Consider the following 19,510-nt stretch of genomic DNA (forward strand, 5'->3'; position numbering starts at 1 on the left):
TAATCTTTTAGTTTTCCATAAGGAAATCAATCTGAACTTCAATTACAATAATGTCTCTTTTATTATTTTAGTTATGTGATTAATTACAGTTAGGATTTGGTTACTAACATTCAATTGTAGTACAAAACGCCTGCTTTATCCGATTACATACATAAAATTTACAAACAAGGCCTCAAATTCTGGAAATCGGAAAGTTGTGTGATGTAAAGAATTGGAGAGTTAACTAGAAATGTAATTACAAAGAATATTACTTACAGAGGAGGACATAAAAATAGACAGCAAATGAAAATACATTACTTGGTAATAACTTTTAAGCTGTTTCTCAAGATAATGAGGTTTTCTGTGTTTACTCGTTACTCAATTGCAATTATAGTAATTAGAGGTGTTAGTTATTTTATGCCAACATTTCCACAGCCTCTTATTATCTGTTGTTGAATATTTATTACTTCAATTTCTTGATTAGATATTTAATTTTATTTAATTTAGCATATGTACATAATTTTGTTAATGGGAACAATCTATTGACAATTATGACAACACATGTCCTTCCAGAATATTCTATTTGCTTTCATAATGAAAGTCAAGTGTTTTAGCAAATTGGACAGAATGATATATATAAAGACATGCATACAAGGCCTTAGGAAGCACTGAATTGTCCAATAACTATCCAGATGCATATAAAAAAGATGGTATCAGATATTTCATACGAAGGTGCAGCTTTTACTTTGGCTATGCCAAGACCATGCAGGTTTTTCCATAAGACAGCTGGTCAATTTCTGTTGTCATTTAATATTTGGGCATGCCTGAGTTTTGCATTTTGCATTTTGCCCAGATTGACTGACACTGTTCAGCTTATAAGCAGGATGATTTTCAGGTGTTGGATCTAGTTTTTATGTCCAATACACATCATCTCTAAGATTCATGAGCTGTTTTAATTTATCAGTTAACCATCATGTGGGTTTCTTTCTTACTTTTCCAGTCCTCAGTGGGGCATATTTATCATATAGTTGAGTAAGATGTTAGTAAATTCATGAAGTTTTTCTACATCCGAGAAGGATTCTCCCTATCCCCTCCCTGTGTTTCGTTAGGGCACCCTCTCTCCCTCCTCCCTCCCTCCCTCCCTCCTCCCCAGGGCTTCCCCTACCCCCGTACTTTCTTTCCTCCTCCTCCCATCTTCACTGCCCCTGGCATCTACACTCCCCTCTCCCTCCTCCCCCACCTTTTCCCCATTTTCCAGGTCACCAGACTCGCTCACATCAAGTGAACATTCGCGCGCCGGAGATAATCGCCATCGGTTCTGTGTATGTGCCATCGTGTTAGTGTTTCAGTGTTTTCACGGGCGCTCCATCGTTCACATGTGTTATCTCAGTCATCAGTGTTCGTGTACAGTGCTGACCGTTTTTTTATTTTTTACTACACCTGTGAACGGCTCCGTGTTTTTTACTCATGTGTCTACAGTTTTTTGTCCTCCTTTATGTTATGTTTTTCTATGTCTTCATTGTTTCTATTTGTACTGTCTGTGGCCGAAGAGCAGTGTAATATTGCCGCTGCCAGCCCACCTTTTGTATACAGTGTCAAAATAACAATAAAGAAAAAAAAAATTCCCATATTAGCTCACTCCTGGGTCATAATGTCTCTTGGCACAAAGCAGGAGATCATCAAGAGCTCTCAAAATCAGCTGCTCTTCATCAACATGTCAGATGATCTCAGGTGATAGTATATTTTTATCTGTTCTAGGAAGTCCACGAATCTGCATTTCTCATCTTTGTCCAATAACTTGAAACCTGACCTCAGAGAGGGTAAGGTGTGTTCTCTATCATCCAGGTGGGCAGCAAAGTTTGATCTCTCAATGATATTATTGCCATCTCTTTCAACTTATTTCTGTGCCAAATATAAATAGTGTGTATCTTCTCTTGCTGATGGCTCTGTATGTTGTCTGTGCTTATTTTGACATGTGGCATTTGTGTTGGATCAACTGTTCCAAGTGTTAATGGTGATCCACTGTCTCAAAACATTTGTGATTGTGTTTACAAAAGCATTCAAAACTGTACTAAGTTAATCTGTGCCATTTTTTGCACTACACTGAATACATAAACTTTCAGGAATAACTGGGACATTTTTTGTGCAAGTACATTGGCTGTACATCTGTCATATTGTTTTTGAGTTTGTCTTTGATTATCTTTTACATGTTGAATATGAAGTAGCTGATCATCAAATGCAATGCATGCATCCAGCGATGTACAAAATGTTTGAAACACTAATGGCAAGTAAGAATAAAATGCCTTAAAAGTATATTAGTAAGTGGTTGGTAGCCATTACAAATCGTATTTTAGGGCACTGACGGTTTGTGCCCTTAAAAATGACAGATCTTTTAGTGCTGAATCTTCTGTTCATGGGTGGGCAGTGTGAAATCCTCTTAGGATCACATTGTCTGATAGTAGGGAAGAAAGTTTAATATCCCATTGCTACTAATGTCAATAGAACAGGAGCAAACTCAGTAAAACAGGATGGGAGAAGAGAGAACATAGGTTATTTAGGGAACTATTTTTATTGTCATTTGGCGTGATCTAAGAAATGACTGCAAAATCCAAATCAAAGTACCCAGTGGCTGTTTGAGTCAAACTCCTGAATACCCAATGGGTGTTCAAGTCCAATTGCTGATTGTGAGTACAATACAGTGCAGTACCTCAATTTATGGACTGTGTAAAGATTGGGAATTTATACAGGTGCTGATAGCTGTGCAGTTGAGCACCCCAAAAACCAAGTATCAACATCAACATTTCAAAGCACACACTCAGCAGAATCTTCCATGTCTATTTTGATGTATGGACTGTAAAATTCCATCTAGTGCCAGCAGTGCAACTGAACTTTGCTGATTTTGAGTCTGCTCTGCAAGGTTGAATTTTTGTGGTTGCCAATATTCAAGTGATTTCACATTAACACAAATCTCTACTGTAGCTGTCTGCTGCTCTTTCAGTCCCCCCATAACCATTCCCTCAAATTTTTACCATCTCCATGCTCTCTCTTTTTTTCTTCTCTTGAATAGTCTTCAGTATTTGTTTTCCTGCATCCATTTATTTATTAATTAGGTTCTCTCCCTTATCCTTTAGATGTCTTTTATTTTAGTATCCTTTTTTCCTACAGGCCTTTACTGTTTGCTTGGTTTTTCCCCCATTTCATCTATATTATCTCATCCATGCCTTTATTCTTAGTCTCCTTTATTGTCTTTAATGCATTGAGTGTTTTCAGCAACTTTTGATCGAAAATTTTCAAGTCTGTTTGTTGTTGATGTATGAGGGTTGATCTCCTTTTTGCTGTATCTAGCAGTGTCGCCACTGAATGAGATTTTTTGTTAACTTTCCTGTCTAATCCTTGAAAAGACATATTTACACAAGTTCTTCTGTCTGTCTATTGCACCTTGAAAGTGAGTGCTGCACCTCTGCTTGTACAGCAGTAGCAGCATCAGTAAATATGTAGTCAGATTAAAGACTTTTCTATAGTAGTAACACCTTTTGTGCAAATTTTCATGTAGATGAAAAATTACATTACATTAACTATTTCTTGTCCTGTTGTCCTCAGTTGTGTGCAATGTTATGTTTTTGATTGTTATTTTTGAACCACCTAATCAAAACTAAATAAAATACTTTTTTCTTTCCATACATGTATATATTTGCAAGTCATCTTCAGTGGCCTGGAATATATAATATTTGTATTTAAACAATTTTTCTGTACATTCTAAGTATTGTACATTGTGGTTATAAACAATTCTGTCACTATCTTATCTATGATGTAGTGGTAGTATAAATTTCTACATAGAATTTTTGTAAATGATGGTCTACATGTGTTCTTTTTACTGTTTACAGCAGTAATACTTCTGCTCCCTGCTATACAAAACTTTGTTTTCACAGTATTAGGAAATGAACAATGGTTTACTTGATATTATGTTTCGGATGGTGTTGCCAACTGCTATTACTAACAGTTGAATGTGTCTTGTGATATCAGTGATCTATTTGTATGTGTGAGGGGGGAGGGGAGTTTTAGATAGTGGGGAGTGGGGGGTTATGTGCACACATGCTTGTGTGTGAGTCCAAAACATAACATCAGCTAAACAAATATTCATTTCCTAATGCTGTAAGAACAAAATTGCATATGGCAGTAAACAGAAGAAGGACAGCTATAAAACAGGAAAAAGAAGACATATAGACCAGCATCAACAACATTTGTAACTATAAATTTATACTATCCTTACATCGTACATATGCAGAAAGTGCCAGAATTTTCTGTAATCTCAATATGCAATAGCAAAAATGTAAAATAAAATGGTTCAAACACAAATATGTGAATATTCCAGGACACTGAAGATACCTATCAAATAATAAAGGTAAACTGTGTATGGCAAGATAAAATTATTTTATGCAGTTGTGATTAGATAATTCTAAAGTGATAATTATCAACGTAAAATTACAGCCTGGTATCTTTCTCCCCTCAAAGCTGTTCTTACTTTCTGATTTTCTTAAAAATAGTCCTGTCCCCATTACTTGACATATTTTCTTTATTCTCTCTTATTTTTGCCTTTTTTATTATTAGATCTGAAGATTCTTTTAAGATGATGTCACTGAAAATGGGACAACTGGTGAAGGAGCTGAGAAAACTTATAGCTGAACCTTTATTTGTCTGAAGTTGCGAATGTGGGCCTTGGGTAAATAAAGTGATGAACGAGAGTTTGACCTGCATGTCTTGAGCTGTTAAAGAGTTAAATGCTTTGTTAGTGAGATGGCTCCCTTAGTTTTATTCTTCAGTTCCATTTGCCCATTTTGTCTTCTCTCTTGCCACTCTTCCTTTGCAATTATTGCTTCCTAACATTTGCTGCACACAGTGTGTGTTTTCATCTGTGTAGGTAAGTAACTTATATATAGAGAGTGTAGTAGATTCATTTAATTTGTGTAAGCTGTGTATTTTCAGGTATCCAAGCCATTCTTTTACCTTTGCTCATGCTTTCCTTCAGTTAAAGTGTCTACTATGTTCAATGTTCTCTTTCCCATTTCCTTATGTTCTCAACCATTTCTGGTTGTACTTTCATTTCTGTAATGAAAACTAGGTTGGGTGCTAAAACTGTAAATTTTAACATTTAACTATTTTATTTGTGCATGACAGGCATGTGGTGGCGACATAACTACAAGGGCATGTAAGTGGAGTCAGCTGCCGAAAAAAGGGTTTCCAATAATTTTTCATGGTGTCAAAGGCAAAGATGAACGTCAAGCTGACTCACCAAGGTACTTCACAGATTATTTGTTATCCAAAGCTTGTAGTATCGTGGTACAGCTAGTATGTTAGTTCTTATGTCTTGCTGCATTCTACTGTCCAGTTTTGAGTGATATAAAGACTAATTAAAAGATGTGTTAATGCTTCAATGTGCATGCACAGGCATAAATTGTAACTGTTGGTTGATATCAATGGTGGGTAAAAAGTGAACTCATGTCTACAAAATTCAGTGGAAATAGCAGAGCTATCGATGTAGCATAATTAGTTAATGTATCTGTTTTCATGGCATTTGACTTGGAAATGGATGATGTTTAAAGAAATTTCCATCATTAGAATTTGTTGAACAAGTGGAGAAGAAGTGGTATACAATTGCTGACTGCCAAATACTGTGCCAATAATCTAATAATAAATAGAATGTGTGGATGTATTGACAGTGGCCTAACTGAAGAACATACATGTTTCCACCTAGGCTAACCCTGCACAGGTCAGGCTCTCAACCGGACTCAGTTTATTGAAGATGGTTTTGTGAGGGGGTTTCCTACAGTAGTAATGTTCATTGCCCTAACTGCAGCATCCAGTACTATAAATCTGATCATGTCTAAAGTACATCAGATGGCAAGCAATGACATGTTGGTATAAACTCTTAGGACATTGTTGGTTAATAGAAGATTCTCTGTCACATTCCAATAAAAGAGAAGCAGGTGGAGAAATAGAAGAATGGGTTGCAACAAGGTAGTACGTTGTTGCATAGATACTAATGACCAACCTATCTGCGAAGAGACAAACACTTTTGTTAACATAGATGATAGAGCAATTGCATAGAAAGCAGTGTCTGTTAATGAAATTGAAAATAGCTTGAGCAAAGATCTCACAACATTCACAAATTACAACATATGTAATCATGTAAAACCAAACCCCAGTAAAATGCAAGTGTGTCTTTTTAACCTTAACAACTGGGAGGCAGGGAAGGAGCTTAAAATGAGCTGGAATAGTATGCACTTGAACACCTGTCCCCGTTCACCCTATCACTCTAGACATAAACGAAACACATGAAGAAAACAAAAGCTAAAATACAAACCTTTAATGGTATACTGATAGAACTGCCATCTGCAAAGTGGGGCACCAACACAAATATGCTCCATTCCACAGCTCTCACCATCTGCTTTTTGGTTGCTCCTTACGTATGCCCAGTTTGGGAAAGATCTCGCCACACTAGAAAAATAGACGCGGTGCTAAGTGATACCTGCAGGAAGATAACTGGTTGCCTGAGGCCTACTAGAGTGGACCATTTATATTTGTTATCTGGTATTGCCCCACCAAATATCAGAAGATCATTCCAGAGCTAGAAAGAAATGAACAAACAGATGAATGACCAGTGTCACCAGCTACTCAACCATTAACCCAAGCCCAAAAGGTTCAAGTCTTAATGAAGTTTCATATAATCAATACAGCCAACTGAAACTTCGATAAAATCTCTGTGGCAGCAAGAATATCCAGAAGTGCTTATCACTGAGAAGTTCTACCCCAGGACTCCCGCCTAGACTAATTATACTAAAAAACATGGCACTGACTTTGAATGGGCAAGGGGCAAACAAAACAACTTATGAAACAGGTGGGGCTGCATAGAAACTGACAAGTGTGAGTGTGGTGAGAAACACAAACAATGGAACACCCTCTAAAATGCCTGTTAGTAGATGCAGCCAGAGAGTGTACTCAAGAGGAGCTCCGGAATTATGCTGAGACACCAAATTCTAGATGAGTGAAATATGATACGATGTGATATGATATGATTATGTATGTATATGATTATGTAGTTCTGTATATGACTAGCATGTTTTATATAAACATACTGATTTTGCATTTTACATTATGTACTTTTTTCAGTTGCTATATATTTTATGGTTTAGTTCATACACAAGTTTTAAAAAATCTAAGTTAAATTTCAGACCGGTGCCAGTGTCTTATGATGTGGAGGGCATGTTACACTGCTGATGATGAGCCATCCACTGGACAGGCTGTTAAGCTTGCAGATCCTCTTGTTGGTGTTTAGCAGAAGTATGCTTTGTGCTAGCAGTCGTTAGCGTTTCCCCTTTCATTATCATAATGACACAAACACAACTAGACAGTGTTCACCCATACAACACAGTCCACAGTTATGCTTAAAGCATGTGGCACACAAGCCAATGAACTGGTGTCAGCTGGGAAGCCTTGCATCAGACCAAGAGCTACACAAAATGAAAAAAAATGAAGGTAATTGTCAAGAAACAGTTTGTGGAGAGAGAAAGGTGATGCAGATGTCACAAGAGGTGAAGTAGTGTTGTAATTGTTAATGTGACGTTCTATCACCAGATAGTGTGCTTAGTTTTATAGATCAAATCATTGTAGTCTCTACATAAAAAGGGACTGGTATTGCTTTACATCAATTCCCACGCCAACCTAACAGTGACCGAATTGAAGTCTGAGACTGTGTTCCAAGACAAGAATCTTAACTGGGATCAACAAATAAAAAAATGAATGTTACTAAAAGTGAATGTTACTATTTAATATACTGTAAATATAAAAAGCAGTAGCCTTCATTGCCATGTTTGCAACAGTTGCAGAAACCCACAGCCATGACACACGATGAAAACAAATATTCAATTGGTAGGTTAAAGACTGATCAAAAGTCATGATTTGAGAAATGTGAGCAATCTACTCTTCAACAAACTATCCTATCCAATAGAAAGAAAACCAGTACTTTTGGGAGTAATGTAAAGGAAATACTAATGAAACACAATTCTGCTGATGAATATCTGCAGGCAAACTTGTGTTGACTTTATGATCTCAGTCTCCTGCTCACAGAATTTAAATGTTAAGAAAAATGAGTTTTAGAAGTATTGAGTACTCATTACTCAACAATTAATGTACTGTCATCTTATTTTTTTTTTATCTTGTTCTAAGTCTAAATATCCTTGTTGTCTATACCTTGTACACATGCTCACTATAAGACGAATGGAACAATAAAAAAAAATACTTGATGGTAATACAGATTGACTTTGGATTTTTCCAGGCATTTGCTAGAAATGGTTTCAGGGATCAATAGAATACCTAAAATCAGAAAGCTAGCTAGTGATTTGAAACCCACTCCTCCTGAATAAAAGCCCACTGTCTTAACAACGATGCTGCCTCACTAAGTGATTCACACCAAAGAACTGGACAAAAGATCTATTTCACATAAAGCTAGATTATGATGTTACAAGAGGAGAAGGGATATTGAATAACACTCAATAAAGAGGTATATTGAGGGAAATTTGATATCAGAATCAAACAAAGGTAAATCCAAGATGGAATGTAATAATATTATGAAAAGGATAGTTGCTATTCTCCGTGTAGCGGAGTTGCTTAGTCACAGATATGCACAATTAAAAAAAGACAGTCAGAAAATGAGCTTTCGGCCAAGAAGGCCCTTGTTGAAAATAGACATGACACAACACACACACACACACACACACACACACACACATACACACTCACTCAGGCAAGTGTAACTAACACACACATGACCACTGTCTCTGGCAGCTGAAGCCAGATAACAGCCTCACACAGAAATGACGTACTGAAAACAAAATCTTAGGACTTCTGTTGGGTTGTAGCATCAGGTCCAGTTTGAAAATTTTTTTCGCTATAAGCAACATATAATTTGGCATCTCCACTCTGCCTCTCTCAGACATAAGTTACCTTTCCTTGGGCTCTCGATAAGACACTTAAAAATATATCCAAACTAGTGACCATGGAAATGTGTTCTTTTATCTTTTAAGATATGTGCTCCATAGACATTCTTCTAGAACAGAAATAAATCTGTGTATTTTATTCCAGAGTCAGATATTAAGAGTGGAACAGGTAAATCCTGAGATCTTCAAAAGCTTTTAATAAAAGCATTGCTATTTTCTATACAAAGAATAGATCACAATTAATAATGAAAACTGACATTGGAAAGTATACGGTAATAGCAGCAGAAGTTTTCCAGTGAACTTGGGTCTGCAAACAAACAATTTGTGAGTTAATGTGAATGTGTGATTATGAGCCACCACTGACTTCAGTGTGAAGTGCTGTCCTTGTTAGTGCAAATGTAATTGAAATTAAACTTTGTGACTAACAAGTTCCCATCAAATTGAGCTCAAATTTCATCCATGGCCTGCCTTACCTTGCACAATGTTAGGCAATCTTTTACATGCATGATGTGGAACAGGTACAATTTGGTGCTGGTGTAAGACAACATCTAAGATTGAGAGGTTGAACATGGTTTCCACCTGGACCTTCAAGGTTACCTTATTTCGATCCATTAGAAGTTTTTAGTCTTTAGTCAACTGTAAAGTCAAGTGTGTAGTGCTCCTGACAGTATGGTTGAAGAGCTGGAGCAGCAAATTTTACGGTTTTGTCAACATTTACGAGATGATCTGGAGGTATCTGAATCAATTCATTACCTCAATGCAGAGACTGTTGCAGCATTATCTCCAAATGTGAGGATGACATGTTTGACAGGTACGATGGACAGCAATTTGTACAAGTAATGTGCTGTAGTAGTATTGTAGATTTGGTTAAGGTAGGTCACAAGTGCAGTTTGAGCCCAGTTAGATGTGGACATAGTAGAACAGTTTCCTTTTCAACTACGTCTTTACTAACTAGGACAATATTTCATACTTCAGTCATTGGTGCCTCATACCACTTATTAGAAATTAAATCACAACTGGCTCATTTGTGGCTCCATGTTCACAGGATGGTTTGCTTCCACAAGTATTATCTTATACTTGCTGCCATGTCAGTTTTAGCTACTATTTAGCATACACTCTGTACACAAATTTTGCATTTGAGCACTTCTGGTGCTCCTCTCAGGTTGGATTTGGCCATTTGCATCACTTTGGCCTTGAAGTGGTCTTGTGTAGAGTTGTAGAACTTAGCACTGATTTTTGCAGCCCATTTGTTCTTCTGTACAGGGAGTTTTTATCTTTCCTAATGCCACTTTATACATTCATTAGGACTTTACAGGATCATTTAAATATTTATTTTGCATCTGAATACTAAGTTTTTATAAACATTAATGCCATCAGAATCTTAAACAGAAGTTAGTATCAATAAGGCTCAAGTGTATACTTCAGATCAGAACAGCTTCTAATACACAATTTTGATTTCAAGGTCCATTTGCATCTTATTCAAAATTTTTGATGTGCTTCTGTTAAGGTATTTTTAAAGTAAATTATTGTGGTTAGCCATGTTTGAATACAAAACTAACATTTTCTTATGCTGCATTTCATTTTGCAGTTATTTTAATCGACAAGAGATTGATGTTGCTATAAAGTATGTGGCAGCTCTCTTAGAAGAACGCCTGAGTGGGTATAAAGTGGAGGAGAAAGATATAGGTATTATAACACCATACAGATTGCAGGTAAATCTATATTTTCACCCACTGTCATGTTTGCTTCTTTTGTATGTTACATAAAAATTTTCATTGTGTATTTTTCTTTCTTGTTTGTAACCTTACTCATTGTCACCTAATCATATAGAATTTATCCACTGTAGTGCATGTAATTCCAATATTACAAATACGGACATTCTACAGAATAATTGAGAACATCTGCACAACAGAATTTTCACTTATCTCATTTATGCTAATAGGTGATTGTAGCCAATTGTTGAACATGTTCCCTAGGTACCGTAAAAGTCACATATTTCATGCTGAATAACTATTTCTGATTTAAATAATATGCACATTGCTTTATTAATTTCTCAGCAAATACCATACGTATTTCTGTTCTTCATTACACATTTCTTCAAATCACAACTTTGTCTTCCAAATTGCTCCTACCCAATCTACTGCACTGTTATTATTGCACAAAAGGCATGTGACCACCAAAAATGGCATGAGATGCATAAATACACTCCTGGAAATTGAAATAAGAACACCGTGAATTCATTGTCCCAGGAAGGGGAAACTTTATTGACACATTCCTGGGATCAGATACATCACATGATCACACCGACAGAACCACAGGCACATAGACACAGGCAACAGAGCATGCACAATGTCGGCACTAGTACAGTGTATATCCACCTTTCGCAGCAATGCAGGCTGCTATTCTCCCATGGAGACGATCGTAGAGATGCTGGATGTAGTCCTGTGGAACGGCTTGCCATGCCATTTCCACCTGGCGCCTCAGTTGGACCAGCGTTCGTGCTGGACGTGCAGACCGCGTGAGACGACGCTTCATCCAGTCCCAAACATGCTCAATGGGGGACAGATCCGGAGATCTTGCTGGCCAGGGTAGTGGACTTACACCTTCTAGAGCACATTGGGTGGCACGGGATACATGCGGACGTGCATTGTCCTGTTGGAACAGCAAGTTCCCTTGCCGGTCTAGGAATGGTAGAACGATGGGTTCGATGACAGTTTGGATGTACCGTGCACTATTCAGTGTCCCCTCGACGATCACCAGTGGTGTACGGCCAGTGTAGGAGATCGCTCCCCACACCATGATGCCGGGTGTTGGCCCTGTGTGCCTCGGTCGTATGCAGTCCTGATTGTGGCGCTCACCTGCACGGCGCCAAACACGCATACGACCATCATTGGCACCAAGGCAGAAGCGACTCTCATCGCTGAAGACGACACGTCTCCATTCGTCCCTCCATTCACGCCTGTCGCGACACCACTGGAGGCGGGCTGCACGATGTTGGGGCGTGAGCGGAAGACGGCCTAACGGTGTGCGGGACCGTAGCCCAGCTTCATGGAGACAGTTGCGAATGGTCCTCGCCGATACCCCAGGAGCAACAGTGTCCCTAATTTGCTGGGAAGTGGCGGTGCGGTCCCCTACGGCACTGCGTAGGATCCTACGGTCTTGACGTGCATCCGTGCGTCGCTGCGGTCCGGTCCCAGGTCGACGGGCACGTGCACCTTCCGCCGACCACTGGCGACAACATCGATGTACTGTGGAGACCTCACGCCCCACGTGTTGAGCAATTCGGCGGCACGTCCACCCGGCCTCCCGCATGCCCACTATACGCCCTCGCTCAAAGTCCGTCAACTGCACATACGGTTCACGTCCACGCTGTCACGGCATGCTACCAGCGTTAAAGACTGCGATGGAGCTCCGTATGCCACGGCAAACTGGCTGACACTGACGGCGGCGGTGCACAAATGCTGCGCAGCTAGCGCCATTCGACGGCCAACACCGCGGTTCCTGGTGTGTCTGCTGTGCCGTGCGTGTGATCATTGCTTGTACAGCCCTCTCACAGTGTCCGGAGCAAGTATGGTGGGTCTGACACACCGGTGTCAATGTGTTCTTTTTTCCATTTCCAGGAGTGTATAATAAACAATTACATATTGTCTTTAACATAGTTGACTTACAAAAGTATTTGGAATTTAATATAATTGTTGTAAATATTTTCATTAAGTATATCTAAAAACAAAGATGATGAGACTTACCAAAAAAAAGTGCTGGCAGGTCAATAGACACACAAACAAACACTAACATACACACAAAATTCAAGCTTTCGCAACAAACCGTTGCTTCACCAGGAAAGAGGGAAGGAGAGGGAAAGACGAAAGGATGTGGGTTTTAAGGGAGAGGGTAAGGAGTCATTCCAATCCCGGGAGCGGAAAGACTTACCTTAGGGGGAAAAAAGGACAGGTATACACTCGCACACACACGCACACATATCCATCCGCACATACACAGACACAAGCAGACATTTCTGTGTCTGTGTATGTGCGGATGGATATGTGTGTGTGTGCGAGTGTATACCTGTCCTTTTTTCCCCCTAAGGTAAGTCTTTCCGCTCCCGGGACTGGAATGACTCCTTAACCTCTCCCTTAAAACCCACATCCTTTCGTGTTTCCCTCTCCTTCCCTCTTTCCTGATGAAGCAACAGTTTGTTGCGAAAGCTTGAATTTTGTGTGTATGTTTGTATTTGTTTGTGTGTCTATTGACCTGCCAGCGCTTTTGTTTGGTAAGTCTCATCATCTTTGTTTTTAGATATATTTTTCCCACGTGGAATGTTTCCCTCTATTATTTTCATTAAGTATTTTATATTAGAAATTTAGAATAATTCCGTTGGTGTAGAAAATTTGCAGTATGACTAAAAAATGGAGAATAAAACAGACTTTGATGCAATAAAATGACACACATTTGTAGTTCTTGTAAAACATATATCTAGAAAATATAGGTGAACAAACTGGAAATTCCTGGATGGAGCAGTATGTAAAATAAGAGAAAGACCGCTACTCACACATTGATCCACTATAGGTGAGTGGTTCCCTTTCCCTTATTTTACATCAATGAACAAACTGAAAGCATATTAGTCAAAAACCACAAAATTTACATATTGATACTGCACTGCAAAAATAAGTGAACTGACTGACACCTCCTCAAACAAAACTCCATACCTGCACATTGCAATATCCTCCTAAAATTCAACCTGGCTTTGCAGGGGTAATGCTAAGTAGCACATGTCTGCCACAACAGAAAGTTATTGTACACACAAACCTTACTCATGAATCAAGTCTATCTATTAGTGAAATCAGACATTGTTAAAATATTGTACTGAAGTTACCTATAAATTATTCGGAACGTTATCCTGCAGCGAACTGTGTAATCCCATCATCAACTTCCTAATCATCATCGTAAACATCATCATCAAATTATTTATCATCATTATTTTATTTTCCTCTCAAATGAATGTTATTCAAAATTCGGTAAGGATTACCTGTCATGTCTAAGCAAACTGCATCTGATAAGTCATACATTGTACATAACTGAGATTTTTGTAAATCAGGTGAAAGCATAGTAATAATGAAGTAAAATAAAATGCTTCTTGGCAACTTTAAAATCATGTTACGTGTATAGGAGTTATTTGAACAACTGGACCCAGTTGCATAGTGCAATGGCCGCTAATGGTTACTGCTGAGTCGTTACTCTTCATAACAGCAGTCCATATGAACAAATAAGTGGCTTCTTTACTTGTGGTTACTCACACTTTAGGTACTAGGGCTATTCACAGCTCTGTTTAAAAAGAATAGCTCAATATTGTCATAGGATTGAGCTGCACACGTCTGCTTTCATGCCCCGCAGCTAATTCACTGCAAATAATAACCTGTAGTTGTGATCCTGCAGTCAAACAGTCTATGCATTAGCTAGAATTGTGAATTTATAAATTACACAGAAATACAGAATTAAAGATATATGATTAGTTTAATAACAAGGGTTCTAGTCTGCAATTGATTTAGACCACAAGGAATTACTTTGAATAACGTTTATGGAAGGAACGACATCTCAGATAAATGAGAAATGGTCCTACGATATTCAGTTAAACTACAGACAAAAAATACCATTATCAAATATCCAGTAAAGTTATGTTGAGATCATTATGAAAATGGTAGCAAAATCCCCAAACTAAATAGTCATCTAAACTACGCAAAAACAAAGTTTGTTTCATGACTGCAGTACACAAGAGATTCTCCAGCTCAGAATAGTTCAGAGTTCAACATGATGATTCACAAATTAACACACATGATATGAATAATAATAAGTCCCATGCTGTCTATTCTGAGTTTCTCATATCAAGCGGCAAAAGTTAAGAGTCCTACTCTGGAGCACTTTAGACCTCTCGAAACATTTAAGTCACTTCAAAAGTTAGAGTATTGTAGTGGCCATTCACTGCCCAGAAACATTCACTCCAGAACTTGCTGTGAAGTGTCTCAAATCACTCCCTTGAGTTCTTCACTCAAAAAGTTCTTCTCCACTTGACTCCTGTAATGTTCCACTACTGTCTACTTTTCCATTGGCTGAGGACCATCCCCACCAAAAATACATCACCCTTAAACTCTACAGTCATGATTTGATTCAAGTTGATCGCTTCCCAGACTAAACTAATATATTACAACAATATTTAAATGTTCAGTTGTATTCAGATCATTTACAATAAATATAAGTAATAGTTGGTTCATTCTTGCACAAGTGTGCTCATGATAAATGACAAATTGTCCTTAAGTATTGTTTAAACGGTTATCTATGCCTTCTTGACAGATGTGTCTTTTCGTTCTCTTTTCAATTGTTGTGTGTGCCAACACATGTGATTGACCACTTACAAATTAGCACAGCTTTTTCATAGCACTTGCAGTCATCACTTAAACAAAGTTACTGGCAAAATAGTAAACTGTTCATTAAATAAATACACAAGCATGACAAAAATGAGGTATTGATGCTGTGTTGATTTATTGTGTAAATGTGGAGAATACGATGTTCTGACAAACATTTGCATAACGAAAAAATATTTAAAAAATGTACTAAATCAAGAAATAAAATAGATACAGATAAGTACCTTTAAGCAATGGTAGCTGTAGTGCAATGCTATCATCTAAGATACCGTATTTTAAAATCACATGAAGTGGTTAAAAGTTGTTAATTCAGAGGTACACTGCATAAATATTTATAGACTGTGAAGTATTAACTTTTGTAGTTACAGAGGTATTGAAACATTGTTGTGTCATTGGATGTGCCTCATTTTCCAGGGATCACCAGTGTATTTAGATCTGCATTGATATTTGAGTGTAAATTATTATAGCCTCTCAGAGAGCTGTAAGAAAAGAAGCTGTCTTTCAGTTTGTCTCAAAGTCCGCCATTAATAGGATCATAGCCGGCCCTTTAAAGTGATTGATGCATTGTCCAAATGCCCCGTTCAGGATTTTCCCTACATCTGGTCCTTTGCTAATGCACATGGCCCACCTGGAGCGGCCGTGATGGCCTGCCCAGCCATGTCATGTCGCTGGCCCTGGGGCCACAGAGATTCGCAAACAAATTCACTTTACCTTGTGCAAGTCCTGGGCAGCTGATTAGCTCACCTAAATACTCATAATGTTACAGTAGTTAGATCTTAGTAAAATAGTACAATAACATAACATTAACTCTGTTCAGAATAAGAATAAGCATCTTAGAAAACACAGAAAGATAATGCAGCATAGAAGGAAAAATAGTACTACCAGAGACCTGAGTTTCTCCCAGCATTTGCAAGTTCAAATAACTTAGGGGAATGCACCTGGGTGACTACATATATATTGTCTGCAAAAATCTCATTTTCGTTTGTTGAAAATCTAAATCTCTGAGAGTTCTTCACTAATTGCTCTGAAATTTTGACACAGTGTTGCATTTGATTATGTCCCTGAAAAGTATTGCCTCCAAATTTTTTAGCTTAAAACACTTAATGATTTTTAACGAAAACAAACTTTATTAATATTCTGTACCTTTAGTCTTCATGTCTATGTATTTATTTCTGAATATAGTCACTCTGGCGATGAACACAATTCTCCCAATGAGAGACCAGTTTGTTGATACTGCCACTGTAGAATGTTTGATGTTGTTGATAGAGCCACAACCTCACCTCTACTTGCTCAGCTTCATGTGTGTCAAATTGAAGTTCTCGGTGGCTTTCTTTAAGTTTGGGAAACATTGATGATCGAATGGGGCCAAGTTGGGACTGTAAATTTGGAAATTTGTGGTAAGGTCTTATGGTACCAAACTGCTGAGGTCATCGGTCCCTATGCTTACGCACTACTTAATCTAACTTACGCCAAGGACAGCACACACACCCATGCCCAAGGGAGGACTCGAATCTCCGACAGGGGGAGCCGCGTGGACCGTGACAACATGCCTCAGACCACGTGGCTACCCTGTGCGGCTGGGACTATATGAAGGATGACTGATGACAGTTAACTCAAGGCTTTGGATTGTTGCAGATGTCACAGCACTCATGTGTGGTCTGGAATTGTCAAGCTGAAGGAGAGGTTGCTCCATGTGCGGACAGACTCTTCGAATTCAGGCTATCAGTTTTCTGAGGGTCGTGCATTATCTTGCCAAGTTCATGGTGGTGCCTTTAGGCATGAATTCCAAGTGCACCACATCTTGAACATCCCAGAACACTGTGGGCATGACTTCATCTGCTAATGGCCTGGTCTTGAACTTTCTTGGCATGAGTGATCCTTTGTTCAGTCTCTATTGATGGTCTCTTGTTTTCGGTGTCAGAATGGTGAACCCCTGCTTACATCATCTGTCACATAGTTGTAAATCATTGGTGAACCCCTGCTTACATCATCTGTCACATAGTTGTAAATGATGTCACAGAGGTCAATAAAATCAATGTTAACAGCCTTCATTTTTGTATGGATTTCAATTGGAGGCACATTTTCTGTGGTTAGAAACTTAATTACAGCATGCTGTTTATCATGCACCGACATAGTTCATTACAGACTGCCTCATTACATGTTACAATTCGGAGCCCTGTAGCAGCAGAGGGTTGCAACCTGTGTCAGCAAAGCAAGAAAGTCAATTATCCGTGATATGTAATATCTCAACTGATAATTGAGAACAGATAAAAAAATGTGAATGCATTACTTTTTAGCATGTCCTCCTGTGTTATATATACTCGATCTTTTGTATACCTACTGGAATGGCATATATTTTAGCAAAAATATTGTGTTTATTTGTTGACAATCTTAAATCTCCAAAAGTCCGTAACCAATTACTTTGAAATTTTGACACAAAATTGCGTAGGATATGCATATGTTTTTGTACCTATTTTATTAATATATACAATGTATAAATAAATATGTAAGGTATATAGGGGAAAAGTTATTACCAAAAATCTTGAAAAGTTCTTGACCAATTTTCTTCAGATGTTCACATGGTACTTGAATGAACAGTTGGATGGACATAAGTGATATATTTTTGAAATTTATAATATCTCGACATATATGTGATATATAAAGAGGAAACATGACCTGTTTACTTAAATTTTTTACATGTTACTAATAAATATTTGGATGAACATAGGATACATATGTTTTTAATACAGATCGTATATAAATCAAATATTTAAAATATGTAATAGTGAAATGTTAACAAAAATCTCAAAAAGTTCTTGACCTTTTTACCTCATATTTTAAACAGTGCCACATTAAACACTCAGACAAACATAGACAATATATTTTGTTTTAAATAACAATTTACAGGTTTTCTTTTAGAACCGGCTGAGAGAAAGAAATTGCTTTGCTGTAGAAATGTGCAGTTTCCTTTATCACAGCCAATTTTAACTACCATACCAGGGCATTTAAACCATTAGAAAAATTGTTTGTATATTTTTCTCATTATACATATATTTTGAAAACTAAATTGTATACACAACAATGTGCTCATTTGTTTTCTTCCACACTGACGGTTTTTGCAGAAAACAGGAAAGTTGTATTTCTGGCTTATCGGAGTATGATTAGAATACTACTACAGAATCTGAATTTGCAATAACAGTAAACAAGGTTCAGTTTCAGAGGGGGGGAAGAGTAGATGGATGGTGGGAGGAAATGGACATAGCGGATAGGATGAGATGGACAGAGAGAAGGTGCTGAGAGGGGGAAGAGAAGATGGACACAGACACAGACACAGAGGGGGGGGGGGGCGAGGTGATGGGGAGATGGAGGAAGAAGGAGAGGAGATCAACAGAGGCAGGGGAAGATGGAGATTAGGACATGTATCTAATTACCATACATATCAGAAACACGCTTTCCCTTTTCTTTCTTTTCTGTTAAACCAAACTGAGCCACAATGTATGGCTGGGTACAGCTAATATTAAAATAAAAATTAAATTCTCCTTCAGGAGGCAAAAGCTTCCTACTGCCAATAGACACACACAAAAGTGAATGAGCCAACAAGTACCCAGTTCTCCAAACTAATAGTTATTTCATTAGGGGAGGAGAGACGGGTAAGTCGGGGAAGGTTAAAAGTGAAGGGGGGGAACTTCCATGTAAATGGAAAATTTTGTTTCTGTATTTCATTATCTTTTTCTTTCCCGTGTGTAACTGTACTCATTCTCACCTGGCTACTATCTGCGGGTGAGTCTCTTGAATCCTGGCAGCTGAGTGAACTGCCCTTCCTTTTGTAACTAACCACAACCTATCCCTCTCTTTTTCCTGATGAAGGAACTGTTAGTTCTGAAAGCTAGGTTTGCATGTCCTTCACTTTTATATGTATCCATGAACAGTACTTCACATTTAACCCCTCGAAGGTATGTACTAGCTAGAAGTTCTGTCTTGCTATTTATTAGTTTCTAAATTGAATTTTCCTTTGGTACAGTTTATTTACTCTCCTCATACACAGATTTGTATGCATAACATCTGTTGTTCCTCTGCCACAAGCTTCCTTATCTGGTGTTTTTTTTGTACCATTGACAGGTC

At 38.1% G+C, this 19,510-nt stretch overlaps 1 protein-coding gene across 1 annotated transcript in view; it reads left to right on the forward strand.

Annotated features, from left to right (window-relative positions):
* LOC124622040 (putative helicase MOV-10) overlaps positions 1-19,510 on the forward strand; it is a 314,393-nt gene that overhangs the window by 242,796 nt on the left and 52,087 nt on the right. The window contains exons 16-17 of the mRNA XM_047147599.1: positions 5,155-5,273; positions 10,561-10,684. Of these exons, the coding sequence (XP_047003555.1) occupies positions 5,155-5,273; positions 10,561-10,684 (243 nt within the window). The remainder of the gene's footprint in view (positions 1-5,154; positions 5,274-10,560; positions 10,685-19,510) is intronic.

The sequence above is a fragment of the Schistocerca americana genome, chromosome 7, assembly GCF_021461395.2.
Source record: "Schistocerca americana isolate TAMUIC-IGC-003095 chromosome 7, iqSchAmer2.1, whole genome shotgun sequence".
Lineage (NCBI taxonomy): Eukaryota > Metazoa > Arthropoda > Insecta > Orthoptera > Acrididae > Schistocerca > Schistocerca americana.